We start from the raw sequence: 15,726 nt of genomic DNA on the forward strand, positions 1-15,726 counted from the left end.
CCTAGCAACGTCTTCACGAAAATCCCTTTGTTAAAGAAATTCAAGAACAGCAACATAAATGAAGTGTAATATTAGGGCACATACAACGTGTTTGCCTTTTCTTACACTGGAGAGGCTTGTGTTTTGTTTTCAACGGGCTGCTGTATTTCAATAAAGATTTAATAAAGGCCGCAGAACTGAGTATTGTTGAAACTTAAGGGGGCTTAACTAGGAAAACCGTTATTTTCTATTCCCTGTTCTGAACAGTGTTGTCCTCAGATTTCAGGATGTGGGATATGGTGAAGGTTTCTTTCTTTTTCTAGAATCTTCCACCAAAAATGTATTTGTTCCATTTGTGAAACCATGATTTTGTGCTATATGATCATCTTTCCAAACAATTGCATGTTGTCCAATATTTACACACCGTTCAAAAGAGACTAGAAAAGCTAAGAAGGAAACAAAAAAGACCTGAGCGCATCCTCTCCAGCAGCCAACACCCAAATTCAGAGGGAACAACAACAGACAGACAAGCAGAAAACAATACCCTAATCTGGAACTACCAAGGAGGAAACCTCACCCCCACCAATGCTGGCAGGGCAAGCCACTGGATATAAACGGAGAAAAACCCACACTCACCAGCACTGAAGATGTTACCTAGTTGGATAATGAAACATCTGCAAGCACTCCACGTTGTCCAACTATTTAAAAAATGCTTTTTTACTAAATTCAAAAAGCACCTAGTTTAGCCTTCGTTGCCTATTTCCATTGCTGCTTCAGCATGACTGGTTGTTTCTGTTGATATGGTGCAGCCACCTGAAACGATTGCTTGTTGTGGCAACAAGGGTTTAATGTTACCTTAAATACTGTGGAGTTCAAGATAATGCATTTTCCTCCTAATGCTAGTGAGGGCATTTCTCCTGGACTTGGTGTGATAGAAAATGCCTTTTTGCAAACGATCTTGCAGGGTTTTCTAAAACGTTGATGTGGCTGACCTGCCTTCTTTCCATATGGAGGCTTGATAAAGCTGCAGACCTTTGGTTTAACAGGCAGAGGTCAGGGTGGCCTGGCTTCTGATCAACAGCAGAAGCCAGTTTCTTAGGACCAGCCCTCTGATCCTCCTGTCCTTGACCCATGAACAGCACCAGTTGTGATTTGTTGCTAGAGGCAAATTTGAAAGCCTTGGAATGTTGTAGGAATACAAATTCGTGAGCCCAGTGTCATAATTGCTCATTGGGGATGTTTTGACACGTGGTTGAGCACCAAAGGTCTCTGGCCAGTTCTGGGGTATCTATACCAGTCTTCCTGCATTAGATGCTGTCCAGATACTACACACTACAACTCCCATCATCTTCAACAACCATATCCATTAAGTCTATGGAGGGGTACTCCAATATATCTGGAAGGCACCAGATTAGGAAAAAACCGATCTGCATTTTGGCTGCATAAAAAGCGGGGCAACGGAAACCAATGGGGTGAGGAGGACGGCTCCTTTAAGTTAGGCGCCATATTTGCGAGGGGCAAAGCGACTGGAAACGAATTGGCAATTCCGCTGCGCGGATTGGCCAGGGTGAATTTGCGCCACTTCCGGGGCGCCTTGGACGCGGCGACGGCAACATATCCCGGCGTCCGTCGCGCCGCCTCTTTCTTTTTCCGGCCGGCCATTTTCGCTCCCGGGAGGTGAGTTCTCGTGCTGGGGGGACGCCCGGGACCGCATCCGCCCTCATCCGCCTCCCGCGCTGCGGAGGCGACTCCCGAGGCGGCCGGGCGGCCTCTGGAGGGCCTCGCGGTTGAGCTCCGGCGGCTCGGAGGGCGAGAAGCGGAGCGGTGGCCCGGAGCGAAGGGCCTCTTGGCCCGGCGGCGCCTCCCGTTGGAGGGTCTCGGTGGCGGGCCGCGGAAGTCCCGCGCCCTCCGGAGCGCGTGCGAGCTGAGGCGGGAGGCCCGTCCGCGTCAAAGCAGCAGGCCGGGCGGAGCCGTAGGTGGTCCCGCCGGAGTCAGCGGCCGGGTGGGCAAGCCTGGACCGGCCTTTCGGGCGCCGGCCCGGGGGAGAGCGAGGAGAAAGTCCGTAACAGGGGCGCCTCTTCGGGGGTTCCGGAGCCTCGCGCGGGGCTGCGACCTCCCGGACGAGCTGGCATTCGGGCGTCCCCTTCGCAGCGCTCCTCTCGCCCTCGCCTGCCCGTTTCCCGGGTCCTAATCTTAACGCGCTGCCCCGTTAAAGCCGCGCGGGGGCTTCTGTGGCTTCGCCGAGGCCCCCTGGGCACCAGGGGCCGCCACGATCCACGAGGTTTTGTGCGGGCTGAGTCTGCGGTGTTAAAGGGACCAGACGGATAGGGCAATTTGTTTAATTTAAGAGACTTATAAGCTGCTCCAGGCGGACGAAACCAGCTCTGGGTGCATTCCTTTCCCGTCATTGTAAACGCCGTTTAAAACAGCAGGTGTAAATAAAACGATGGGAGATGCTTTTCTTAAGAACTGGGCAGGACGTCGATTGAAAGGGATTTGATGTATCTGGCTGTGTGTTTCAATTCAGTAATCTTCCCTAGGCTGGTAGGATGCAGCATTGATGTGCCGGAAGCCATGCCAGGCGCTGTGTGGTACATCCAGCTGTTGCTGGAGGTGCTGCTGGGGAAAAGTGAAATATGTTTTCAGCAACAAAGTCACTGCTGAAATGGTATCCAGCGGGGGTCTGGCGTAACCTGGCCAGTTTTGTATTTTCAGGGATCTGAGCAGGCATGGCGCCCAGCCGGAATGGCATGATCTTGAAGCCCCATTTCCATAAGGATTGGCAAAGACGAGTGGCCACGTGGTTTAACCAGCCTGCCAGGAAGATCCGCAGGTGAGGTCTGAGAGCCCGCTGAGCTTCTGTGATTTCCAGCAAAACCACAGGGGCTCTCTGGGTAACACAGAGGACGGGCCTTTGGGGCTTCGTTGCTGCAGCCAGATGATGAAAATTCTCCGGAATCGCTGTACTACATTGATGATCCTTTGAACCCCTAAAACTGATGGTTGTAGCTCCCCCCCCCCAAAAGTGGAGTGCCTTGTTTGATTTTGCTGTAGCGTATCTCAGAGAGGAAAAGCAAGCTTTGACGCCGTGCTTTCTGTTGCTGTTCCCTCTCAGGAGAAAAGCCCGCCAGGCAAAAGCCCGCCGTATTGCTCCGCGCCCCGTATCTGGGCCAGTTAGACCAATTGTGAGGTGCCCCACTGTGCGATACCATACCAAGGTCCGTTTTGGCAGAGGATTCAGCCTGGAAGAGCTGAGAGTGAGTAAACGGGGAGGCGTGGGAAATGCTGGGAGGGGTACGGCATAATGGGCTGCCTCGCCTATATTGTTTGAGGATCAGGTGTTTCACGCTGAGGTTTTTTTTTTTTTTAGAAAGTCATTTGGCCAGTGTTTTTGGTGGGCCAGTGTATATTTTCAGAGAATTTGCTTCAGGTTCTGATAAACTCAGCAAGATCCTGCCGGTGTTTGTCTCATCTTGGCCCTGGTAAGCCGTTTGCAGTCAGGTGATGAGGCTTGCCCCAGAATACCTGTAACCTCTGTGATGACGGTGCCTTGAGCCCTTTTCCAGTTGGTGACTGTCCTCCCTCCGCAGAGGGGGCAGGAGCAGCGATGCAGGGCTCGCTTGTATCTGAGGCCTCTGTCGACATAACTCTTCCTAGATGGCTGGCATCAACAAGAAGTTTGCCCGGACAATTGGTATCGCAGTGGACCCCAGGCGCCGCAACCGGTCTACTGAAGCCTTGCAAGCCAACGTTCAGCGGCTAAAGGAATACCGCTCCAAACTCATCCTCTTTCCCCGGAAGTCTTCTGCACCCAAGAAAGGAGACAGCACGGTGAGTGCAGGGCTTGAGCGCAGAAACCTCTTTGTAGGTACTGCCTCGTAATCAGTTCCTCGCCCTAAAGGCTGGAGTTGGTCTGTATTGGAGCAGAAGAGGTGGCGCCAAGGTGAAAAGCAAAGCATGCTTTTGAAGGAAAACCTTAATTGCCAAGCTGGAAACCTTGCGACGCCCCAGCTGGACTCACACACTAAGCCGTAATGCGTTGGCTTACTTTTGGCTTAATGAAATTGGTTGCTGTGGCTTGTTCGGTAAATTATAGTGGGGATTTACCTCATTTGGCGCCGGACTGTTTGAAGGTAGGTCCCAAGAATCCCACCCTCTTTTCCGTATGGGCTACTTTATCATCACCGGAAGCTCCTTTGAGAGACCATGTAAACCAAAGGCGAGCAGTTGGCTTCCTGTAGACATCCGAGCGAGTGCCCATCCTCCCCAGTTGTCCTTGGACTCCAACGTTCGATGTATATGTATGTATATGTACGTGTATATATTTTTAACGTAAAGCAGTTGAGTTCTTGGGAAATAATCTAATCTCACTTGCTTTTTGTGTTCTCGTCTGAGATTTTGTAAGATTTAGGACAACAGTGCCAAAAGGTTGTGAGATTTCAAATACAAACATTTTAAGAGATTTGACTACTTCCCACGTTTCTGGCTATTTTTTTTCTTTAAAACTAAAAAACCATTGTGCCCATTATGGAGACCATCTGCCGTTCCTCGCAGAACTGCATCTCTGCAGTCCAGGTGAGAATAGTAAAGCCTCTTATTGTTAATCCTTTCCCTTCTTATAGGCAGAGGAACTCAAGATGGCCACACAGTTGTCTGGACCAGTTATGCCCATCAAAACCGTAAGTGACCTAGTCTTTGGACTTGTTGGACCTTTCCTCAAACGTTTGGTGTTAACCAGTAGGTGTTTCCTGCTCTTAACTGGGGGCTTAAGTTTTGCCTTGGATGTTTTGGGGAGAGGATGGGTTTTCCACGTGCTTTAGACTTATTCCTTGAAATTGCAGATAAGCAGCTGAGTGGACAGTCCAAATGACCATTCACGGTTGGCTTCTTGCTTGTTAGCTTAGCATTGCAATGTCCACAGAAGCTTGGGAAGTGCAAGTTGCTGCGTCATTAATTCCAGCTCTCCGTAGCGCTCCTTGTGCCACAGATCTGAACAACTGGGGAATGGATGTGGAGGGGGCCTGCCCTGCTTTTGCTCCCCCAGGCCATTATTATGCTGGTGCTGAATTCAAGGGACCCAAGTCTTGCCAAGTTTTTTTTTTTTTGCATTGTAATGTGAAATCTTTCTGGTGGCAGGATGTGAAAGTGACAGCCTTATCAAGCTTCAAAGCTGTCAACAGGCAGCTCTTTCTCCTTGAATTTGTCAAATCACTTTTGATAACTGTCTGAGAAGGCAATGTCACCAGGTCTTATTGTGGCACTAAGATTCATAAATTATACTTGATGTGAAGAAGCAATTTCCCTGGGTTTGATTCATTGGAAGATAAATCTTCTCCACATCATGTTTAGTTCTGTAGATCTCTGCCCTGCCTTCACCCGTTCTCTGCCTGTCTTTTTTTATTATTATTATTTTCCTAAAAAAGACATTTTTTACAGTGACTCTCATGCTGCTATTCTAACCCTTTAATTATTTGGTCTCCTTTCATGGCTCTGATTTCTTAATTGAGATGTGATAATCAGAACTGTACACAGTTCTGTGGGTAAAGTATTTGTCAGCTGGCCAGCTTCTTTTCGATCTCTTAAATCATAATTAGAAGCATGTGGGTTGCAGAGAAAAATAATTTTGGGGGGGGTTTAGTGCTGAGTATGACTGAACCTGGAAAATCCTACTGGGTACTTCTTACTGGGAGTGTGAGCAGTTGTGCTAATAGAACAAGGCCCAGCATGCTGGTTGAGCTGCCGGTGACGCCCTGTCAAAAGCGGAAAAGAAGCATGGCATATGCTGTGCGTGACTGTTCCGTTCTTCCCTTTCATAGGTATACAAAAAGGAGAAGGCCCGGGTTATCTCAGAAGAAGAGAAGAACTTCAAGGCCTTTGCCACTTTGCGCATGGCCCGGGCAAACGCCCGGCTCTTCGGCATCCGGGCTAAACGAGCCAAGGAGGCAGCAGAGCAGGATGTGGAAAAGAAGAAATAAACTGCTTGGACAGAGTTGCTCAATAAAGAGGAGAGATTTGGAACAGCGTGGTGTCCTCCTGTGTTTGGACGCAGCAGTGGAAAGGGGGGATAGAAATGTTGCCTCCGAAACGGGGTGCCTTTGCCATGCTCTGCAGCGCCTGGCAGCGAGGGGCTCGCTGTGCCTCGTGTGGCTGGGCAGGGACTGTGGCCGTCCTAGCATTTGGTTTGCTGTCGGTTTTGAGCTGGGAAGTTGAGGGTGGTTGGAGCCCTCGTTATCTGGGCGGTTGGGAGCACGAAGGGGCAGGCTGCCAGCACTGACATACTTGTTGCAAGCGATACAGGAGGAGGAACGGGCGGTTTGTGGGTCACGTAAGATTTTCAGGGTACTCAAGCCTGCAAGGGACCGGAGAGGAAAAGTCATATTCGCATTGGGTTTGGTAGTGCTGTACAATATAAACACAGACTTTCTGTAGTTTTTCCAAGTGGGATCAAGTGATGCTTCTTAGCAAAATTGGGGAGGGGGGAGGTGTTTCCTACCATACCTGTGTTTTGTCTTCTAAATCTGGACAGCCACAAAGGGAATGTGCAGCTAATGTGTTTTGTTGGTGTTTGTGGTGGGTTTTTTTGTTTTTAACTGTCCTGAGGTGCACCGCGTTTACCTCGGGTGCATTACATCGCGGGTGGAATGGTGAGCAGAATCGGTAGCCTGATGGTCCTGGGAAACGCCCTTGGACACGAAGGACGTCTTGCTCAGAGCTGGGGCCTCTAGGGCAGCTCTGTGCATGCCTGAGCACTCCAGTCGAGGTGTGCCTGCTGCTCAGTAGACGCAGGGGTGGCAGATGGCTTAGAGTCTGCTCTTTGAAATCCTGCCAACGCCTTTCAACGACACGGGGCCCTTACTGTGGGCAGCTGATTGGGGCACGTGCAGTATGGTTTTCTCCAGGTGGGTCTTGACGGTGTAAACCAAGGGAATGACATTTAGGATTCAGATCAGTTCCAGGTTGGGGAGCCAGGCTGGGTCTGTTATTTGCTGTTTTAAGAAGATGCTAGAGCCAGTTTGGTGTCGTGGTGAAGGCATCAGGCTAGAAACCGGGAGCCCATGAATTCTATCTTGCCTTGGACACAAAGCCAGCTGGGTGACCCTGGGCCGTTCACTTTCTCTCAGCCCCAGGAAGGAGGCAATGGCAACCACTTCTGAAAAACCTTGCCAAGAAAACTGCAGGGACTAGTCCAGGCTGTCGCCGAGAACAGGGAAAGAAGTCTTTTGCCTCAGTTCTGATTGCAGAGGCAGCAGTCTCCACATGGTGGCAGCAAGCTGTCGAGTTGGAGACTTCCGGGGCAGTCACTCCACACTCTGAAGGAGACCCGCCACCCTACTGCCTGGAAGGGCTGTGGAAGCTCCAGACCTGAGGAGCAGACCGTTGGCACTGCATTTGTGTTCTGAGCTACAGCTCCTCCTTGGCACCTCATTCTGCATTGCTCAAGCTCTGCTGAGGTTCCCAGATTCAATACAGGCCACAGGATTGTGGTGCAGAAGGAGGGGGGGTCTCTGTTTCCCCAACCCTGGAATTTACAGTGCAGAAACATACTAGCCAATAATATATCGTAGGAATTTCAGGACCTGCAAAGTAGACCATCCCTGTGTTCCACGTCAGCCTCTCCCAACTGAGTGCCCTCCAAAAAACGCCAAGTTGCCATGCATTCAGAGGGCGTCAAGAGACATCCTTACGGAGAAGTGCAGAGCAATTACCTTCCTGGTTCATCTTTTAAAGCTTTCAGGGGGAAGGAGACCGCCAGTTGTGACCGCAGAGTATAGGATCCATTTCAACGGGCAGATGGCAGAATAGGTCAGAGCAATCTGTCCCCAGGCACCTGATCTTGGGATACGTTCCTTTGCATTCGTCCCTTTTTTTGTGGTTTACTGGCTAGGCCCGTTCGAGCTAGAAGCAACTCAACTTTTGTGGAGAATCCTCGGACACGAGAACTCTTCGGACGTCCGTTGGACGATGCACATCAGCAGCAGGCCTTGTGTAGCAATTGGCGCAGACAACTGTGTTCCCAGCCTTCCCCAGGAAGCAGTCAACGCTGCCAACTGTTCTAATTAGAAACAGGACATTCTCCCTCCTCTGAGATCTGCTGCATGCGTGCTCTTAATGGGCTCTGAGCAAAGTAGCCAGATTTCCGTGCACCAGCTGCTCCGGCTGTCAGTGCAGATGGGAAAGTGGCTACTCCAGTTACACCTTCCTGTGAGCTGCAGACCTTTGGATGTGTGCAAACTCTCCCTTCTCAGCCCAGCACATCTGATGGGAAGACGCTCCTGCTGGGCAAACCTTTCCGTTTGGGGGATGTTGATAGTGGCTTCCTCTGTCAGTGGTCACTTTGTCCTTCACTGGTCAGCTTGGTCCAGGAGCCCCAGGTCTAGAATTGTGAGGAAAGTGTTCCTCTCCATGGCACAAGCTGAAGTGTCCTTTCTACGCGAAGGTCCTCAAATGCTCCTGTTTGTTCTAAGGGCTTTGGTTCTGTTTTCAGCCCTCTGTTTTGGCTCTGCTTTCTGAGATGTGGTGATCAGAGCTGCTTGCAGGATTCCTAGCAGGAGGAGAGCCATGTCAGTCTCTGGTAGCCCAAAACCAGAAGGATTTTGGGTTGCTTCTTTTCCAACTAACCAATGTGATTAAAAGGCAGAAGCTGCAGCTGCAGAAAGCTGCTACCTTTTAATCAAATTGGTTAGTCAGAAAAGGGGCTATCAGACTCCTGATGTTTTGCAGGATTCCTGTAATTGCATTCAGTGAAGATACGTCACCGGAGTCATTTAGCAATATGGAGGAGTCCTTCTGAAATAAGCCAACCTTTCTGGTGATGCTCAAGGCACCCAAGCTGGAGGAGGATGCGGGGGGCGGGGGTGTGCAGCTGGCAAAGCAAAGCTCTACAGCCACTATAGCTCATGGATTGGTCAGGGCTCGGATGCCTCGACAGCATCCGAATGGAAGTGTCTTCGCTTTCAGGAGCAAATCCAATACAGAGTCAGTGGATTGGAGTGGACTATAAGCCCTGTCAATCAATACATCAAAGCAATCTGCAGCTGGTTCAGGAAGTATATCTTCTGACTGACAAAGTGCAAGAGAGAAGCTCATCTACGGGGGGCTGAGGTGGGAACCGGTCTGTATCCAGGACCAGAGGAGGACAGGCTGGGCAGAGGGAACCGGTCTTCCAAGATGTAGGCCTGGAGCTGGACCTGGGTCTTCAGTTCATGGGTGATTCTGCATGGCTTCATGTTCCTGACCTCACTTCCTCAGCTGAAGGTGGATAACAGTGATGGCCAACCTGCAGGGATGAAAGAGCGAAATGTCATCCAGGAGAGGCCAAGACTGGTGTCTTTTAAGCCATCATGGCTATGTTGGTACTTTCACTGTCCACCTGCATCTTCTGTGACCCTTCTGGGGAGGGCTGAATTCAGCAGAGGAGTCCTGGGACACAGATGGAACCAGGCCAGCCCTTGGCTTGGCTTGTATTGTATTAATTGTTGCAGACAACAAAACCAACAGTCTTTGAAGGGACTCTCAGAGAGCCACTGTAACGTTGCAGTTAAGCTGACAGCTTCCTCCCGTTTTCTGTAGGCCAGAGAAGCCGTGGGAGCAGTGTTGCCTCTCAAGAGGGAGGCTTGCTATCCTGACCACCTCCAAATCCCCCACCCCACCCCGTGGGGCAGCTCAGCACGCAGTGGAAGCACCCAGCTCCCAGGTTCTCCTCCCCCCCCACACACACACACTTTCCGGTGGGGAAAAAGCAGACTGAGCAGCTCCTTTTGAAATGGAGCCAACAGCAGAGCTCTTCTGGGCTTGGGCAGGATCCTTAGAGCCCAAATAATTCTCTGGAGCCAAGGAGAATCTGAGAACTCTCATTTAATCAGCAGATGACGTGTTTTGATTGAGCGCATTAATTAGGCCCATGCCCTGGCAATTCCTTGGCACTGGCCCTGGGAGCCCAGCCTTTCCTGCAATGGTGGCATGAGAAGCTGTTGGGGCTCCCTGGAACGGCAAAGATGCCCTCATGCTGAGTGCGATGCCAGGTGTCTCCCTAGCTATTGATGTGGCTCTCTTAGCAGCCATGTGGATGTGGTTTGCCTTTCCTTCTGCCAAGGTGGTTTTCATTTTCCCAGTCTAGTCTTCTAACTGGGAACTTCCTGGTGGCCTCCCACCCATCCTAACCAGGCAGGCCTTCTCCTGTTGAGCTGCCAAACCCAAGAAGGTCAGCTGTTGCTGCTGCTGCTGCTGCCACCATCTCAACTGTGGAGTTGAGTTCCACAGCCCACCAAAAATCACTGGTTGCATCTGAGGAGGGACATCCAGCTGCTCCCCCTGCCTAGGCAAGGTCATAGACCGATTCACACAACTGATTGGATAGGGGTAACCACAGCTTTGGGGCTCTGTGCAACTGCAAAGGAGATGGGAAATGCAATTTGAGAGGGGCGCATCTGTAGTGTAAAAAAGGTGGGGTGTCATCACCTCCAGCGATAACCCTCTTAGGAGCAAATGCTCAGCCTCATGGGCTTCAGGTGTGCCATGGGCCAACCTCTACTTCGGCAATGCAAACACAATCCACCTTCCTCCAAGGGTTCTGGGGATACGCAACGAACATGCACCTCTCTGTTGAGTCACTGAAGAGCGCCTGTGCGTGCGAAAGGCCGGAAGTCTAATGAGATAAAAGCACTCCATGTAATGCCCTGTGCGTGCATCATTTTACATCTCAGGGATGGTATCCAAGTTCCCAGGTTGTAAGGATCAAGGTCCGGCCATCAGAATGCTCACCCTTACTTGAAGCATGACCTTGTGGTTGTATTGGAGTGTATTTCCATGCTCTTATGTGCTGGAAGGATTGTGGGTGTGGAAGGGGGTGGAAAAGGGTTTGTGCCAGGGGTGCTGCCATGCAGGCTGTTGGCAGGATAACTTGTGAATTCAGGAATGACCTTCAGATGACGGAGCACGTGGCTGTAAATGCGAAAAGCAAGGTTGCAGACTGACAAACCTTCCGTTATGCATCATACCGTTTTTGTTCCTGAAAGGAAAAAAATAATGTGCAGCATACACAAAAGCAACCGAGTTGAGGAGTGACTCACGGTGATCTGCTGTGACTGAACAGATAAAATACTCAGGTCTGGAGCTAAAATTTCTCAATAGTGGAATGTTTCAGTTCAAAATATGGTTCAGATTTGGGTCTGCTGATTTTGGGGGGGGTGTCAAAAACCAATAACGGATTATACTGTCAATGCATTTTAACTCTTTTGTGCCTATTAACGCATCCCTTGGTGGTCTTCCTGCTTTACAGACCCATTTTGAAATGAGGACTCTGCTCTCCTTCTTCCTCTTCCCAAACCTGAAATTAAAACTTCAGCCTCACTGTGGACAATGCAAACTCCAGGAAAATATGAACCTCTTGAGGCAAGATCTGGCTCCTTGCGCCTTTAAATTAGAGGGGAGTAGCCCCTTCTAGGAAGAGGAAGGGCCTACGAGGGGGTGCTTGTGGGGAACACATTGGAGCACTGGGTGGGGGGTGGGGTTGCATTGTTGCTGTTTTTAGAGCATCTCTCTCTGGGCTGAAAGGCGGAGTACAAAAAAGCGTTGGAAGGCATGGACGCTGCTGTGTATGACAATATTGCTTTTATTTTGCTCTGGGAAGCCAGGTGGGTCAGTTCAGGATGCTGCACCCCTGGGAATGGTGAAGCTTGAATGAGGATGGCAAATTGGCCATCAGCAGTGAGCCAGCACCAAAGACCCTCAGAACAGTGGCCCCCTCCCTCACCTCACAAAGAAGGATGGATGGAGCAATAAGGCAGTTAATGAAACCCATCCATCTCAGGCCGCTGCCCCTGCAGAGGGGGAGACTGCCCCTGGCCAGGCAGAGGCTTCACCCCCGGCCGGCCAGGGGTAGCCAGGCGTTCTTCTGCTGCACCTCCCAGACCAGCTGCCCTGGCTGGCATGGGGCAGTGGGGGTACCTGCATCCTGTGGCAAGCCTTGCAGGAGAGGGCTGAGGCTGAGGACAAGGACCCAACCTCTGGGTGGGCAGAATGCTGCAGAAGCTTCCATTTGCATCTGTTTGCTTGTCGGTCAGTCTTAATTGCTTCTCTCTGACCTCCGTTGTTTCCTACCCTGGCCTGTGAAACTCCTGCCTGTTTACCATAGATGGGATGCCAGGTGCTGTGCAGCTGAATGTGTCAAGCCTAGCTGAAGGCCGTGGAGTCTCCAGGCCCCAAAGCCCACAGAGTAACGATGCCTGCAATAAAAATGATACTTACCACGTACGTGCTGATTGGAAGCATTTAAAAGGCTTTCTCTGCATTAACCTTTTCTTGTTTGGTTTTATAAGATTGGCTGCTATTATTATTATTATTATTATTATTATTATTATTATTCTTTCTCTTATTGTAGATGGGATGGACAAAAGGTGCCTTGATTTCTTGCAAGCAGAAGCTGGAAATTTCCACCTATAAGTAGGCATCTATAAAATGTATTTATTATTTATTGTGTATTTATTACAACAGCTGCTATGCTACTCCATGGCCAAAGGCACTAATAAAAATGAAAATCAATACAATTACCAATGAATACAATGTGCTAGTATTCAGGGGTAGCACGATCTTCCTTGTCCCAAAATGCCTCTTTGGAAAGCCATGTTTTTGTGGCTGTCCCAAAAATGTAGTAAGGGGATGGGGTGGGGTACAGGATGCCTTGCCTGGGGAAAACAAGGAGAGACCAAAGGCTGGCAGAGGCCCTCATGTGTGCCTTGGGGACCTTCTGTGGAATCCTGGAAGGAGGCGAAAATCATTCTTCGCGCTTGCTTGCCTCTTGAAGAATGCTCGCTCCCCCTTCAGGCAGGACAGCACAGAGACAGCGAGAGACAGGCTTCCCTGGACGAGGGCTCTTTCCGGCCAGCCACAGCAGCGCCTAGGAGGGGCACAGGCAGCACAGTGTCCATGGCTCCAGGAGGGCCCTGGGGCGGGGGTTAAAACTATTGCCCTTCCCCCCCTCCTCTCCTTGGGGCAAGAGCCCTGAAGCCACTTTTATCCCACTTCCTGCAGCCTTGGCTGGGATTCCCCTGCCCCATTGCAAGAGAAGTCTCTGGGCACCTGCAGAATCCTCTCCCTTTCACCGACTGACTGGCCCACAGGACCGTATCCCTGATGCGATGAGCTGCAGCCCAACCCAGCCGCCAGGCCCCTGCTCTGCACCTGGGGAGCAACGGCCCCTCCCCTGAAGGCATCCAAGAAAAGGGCACCCACCCTTCTCAGAATCCAGCAGCGGTGAGAGGGGAAGACCGGAATGCTAGCAGTGCCTGCTGACTCTGACATCTGTTAGCTGGAAACGGCTCCCTCCTTGTCAGTTGCAGCAGCAGCATTTCTGAGGTCAGGTTTCAGGGCCTTTTCAGTTCGTGAAAACCCCAATGTCTGCTTCTCTGAAGAGCCTTTGCTATGTGATAAAGGGGGGATGTTGCTTGCAAAAGGGGGCTGCGGGGGGAGGCGTTGAATGCCTGGAGAGCCACTACCTGAACTGCCAACACTGCTAGACTGAGTCTCCATCATCCCTGAGCCACCCAGCACTGTCAGGGGACTCAACTTAATCATCAATTTTAGCTCTCCCAAAGTTTTAAAAATGGCAGCGGAGCTGAGGCTGGTCTCACCTCTCACGGCATCACCAGCCAAGGTGGTTGGAAGATGCTGGAGATCTCAAGAGTGCCAACAGATTGCCCAAAGTTAGGGTATTGCGAGAGGCCTGATTGCCCACAGAATCCATTTATAGGTTATGGTCAAGTGCAGGTTATCCTAACTTGTGACCTCAGGGGCAAGCCTTCTATTGCTGGCCCGGCAAGGTTTCCCACCCACCCCAGCCGTGGCAGGTGCAGGGCTGGCCCCGATCCCCTCAAAGAGGAACTCCTGCTTGCAGCTTGGGGGGGCGGGGGCGTTGGGGTCAAACGGTTGCTTGGAAGCTGAGCCCCAAGAAGAGCAGCTCAAATGCCGGGCTTCCACCAGGAGACTTGCCAAAGGGAGAGCTGGAGAGTGAGGGAGAAACGCGTCGTCTTTGGCGGGGGTCTTGGGCAGGCGCGGGCCCCGGGCGGCTCCGGGGCTGCGAGGGAGGCGCGAGCAGGGGGACTGGGGAGACCCGAAAGCGGCGGGCAGGCAGCGCCCTTGCCTTTTGCCCTGGCGCTGCGCTGCGCGGGAGGGGCGGCGCCTGCCTGCCTGCCTGCCTGCCTGCCTGCCTGAACGCCTCTTCGCTCCAGCTGCCCGGCGGCCGTCGGGAGGGCGCGAAGGTGCGCGCGGGGGTCGCCCGGAGCGCTCCGCTCCGCCTTCTGAAACGCGCGCGGTCGAGGAGAAGCAGCGCTGCAACGGGGGCTGGAGCGCGAGGCAGCCGCCTCTCCCTCGCGCCAGCCCGGGCTGCCCGTTCCCACGACCCCGGAGCCCCGACTCCCTAACGCGGCCAGCCCGTGTGCGGAGCGGACGGACGGACCCCAGAGCGTCGGCGAGCCCGGGCAGCTGGATCCGGTGAGAGCGCTCGGTTCTGCGCGGGGAGGAAAGGCGTGGTGGGAAGCGGCGGGGCGAAAGCTGGCTGCCCCCAGTCCTCTGTCTAGGAGCGAGCCGGGGAGGCGCGGCGGCGCGCCCGGCTCCTTCCCCGCCCCCCGCCTCCGCGGCGGGCCTGGCGCCGAAGTGGTTAACCGCCGCCGCCGCGCAACGGAGAGTCTCGGGCGCAGCCGGGCTGGCGAGGTGGCGGCTCCGCGCGTGAGCCCGACTCCCCGGCCGGCGGCAGAACGGTGAGCCCGGCGCGGGCGTCGGGGAAGCGGGCGGGCTTCTCGAGCTCTCGGCCGGGAACTTTGAGGCGGCGGGCGAGCGTCCGACACCCTCCCTGGCCCCCAGTTGCTGGGCTGGGCGGCGGGCGGAGGAGGGCTGTGCTCCCCGTCCCGGCCGGGTGCAGGGACCGAAGGGGCGCCCGGGCACTTGCCGGGAGAAGCAGGGCGGCGGCGGCGGGAGAGGCTCCGGCCGGGCGCGCAAACGCTTCGGTCCTGGCCGGCCGGCAGGAGGGCAGGTAGGGAGCCCTGGGCGGGCGGGCGGCGGCGGCCGTCAGCGCCCATCCGAGGCCACCGGGCGGGCTGTGCGCTGGCAGCGCCTGGGCTTGGTAGCGCCTGCAGTGTTCCTTCTGGGCGCCTCCCGCACAGGGAGCCCTAAACTCGGGATCGCTGGGCTGGCCGAAGGCGGCAGATCAGGGCGCCCAGCAGACCCGAGACCGAAGCCAGCCGGATCTGGCCTGCTGCGTTGCATACAGCAGCCGTGGGGGTACAGCAGCCTTGGTACCCGGCCCCCCGGCCCGTCCGGAGGGGGCGGGGCGTCCCAGAAAAGAGGCCTGGCCGGGCGGTTGGGAGAGGGCAGCTGCTCTGCCGCTCAGGGTGGCCCTGGGGAGCAGGTGGGCCCAGAGGTTGTCTGAATGGTACTGGGTTGGGTGGAAGAGCGCTTGCTGAGGGAGAGACTGGTGGGAACAGAGCCTCTGAAGGCTCTCGGATGGGGAGGCCGGCACCCCCGCGGTCCGCCCAGTCTGGTCAGTACCAGGGGAGCAAGGGGCTGCACTCAGCTGGCGAAGCTGGCTGAGTTTTAACCTTGGCTGGGGCCCTTAGTGTGTTGGCTGAGCCCAGCCCCTTTGCTTAGAAAATAAGCTGGCATACTCTGTAAATACCAAACCTGAATTAACCCAGTGATCATAGCCAGTGTATTGTGGAAACTCAGCCCAAAAGTTTAGCTTATAACTTGCTTCCA

The 15,726-nt window shown here is 53.3% G+C and overlaps 1 protein-coding gene and 1 non-coding gene across 2 annotated transcripts; both read left to right on the forward strand.

The window, feature by feature from the left end:
- The first annotated feature begins 2,694 nt into the window (after positions 1–2,694).
- On the forward strand, positions 2,695–5,997 carry RPL13 (ribosomal protein L13). The gene is made up of 5 exons (XM_063313141.1): positions 2,695–2,812; positions 3,095–3,236; positions 3,637–3,810; positions 4,602–4,658; positions 5,796–5,997. Exons 1-5 carry the CDS (start codon positions 2,709–2,711, stop codon positions 5,952–5,954), a joined length of 636 nt encoding a protein of 211 aa, XP_063169211.1. The 5' UTR covers positions 2,695–2,708; the 3' UTR covers positions 5,955–5,997.
- LOC134504199 (small nucleolar RNA MBII-202) lies at positions 2,919–2,998 on the forward strand. Its single transcript, XR_010068634.1, has one exon. It is a non-coding gene; the product is annotated as a small nucleolar RNA MBII-202 (small nucleolar RNA).
- Positions 5,998–15,726: the final 9,729 nt, after the last annotated feature.

The sequence above is a fragment of the Candoia aspera genome, chromosome 11, assembly GCF_035149785.1.
Source record: "Candoia aspera isolate rCanAsp1 chromosome 11, rCanAsp1.hap2, whole genome shotgun sequence".
NCBI lineage: Eukaryota > Metazoa > Chordata > Lepidosauria > Squamata > Boidae > Candoia > Candoia aspera.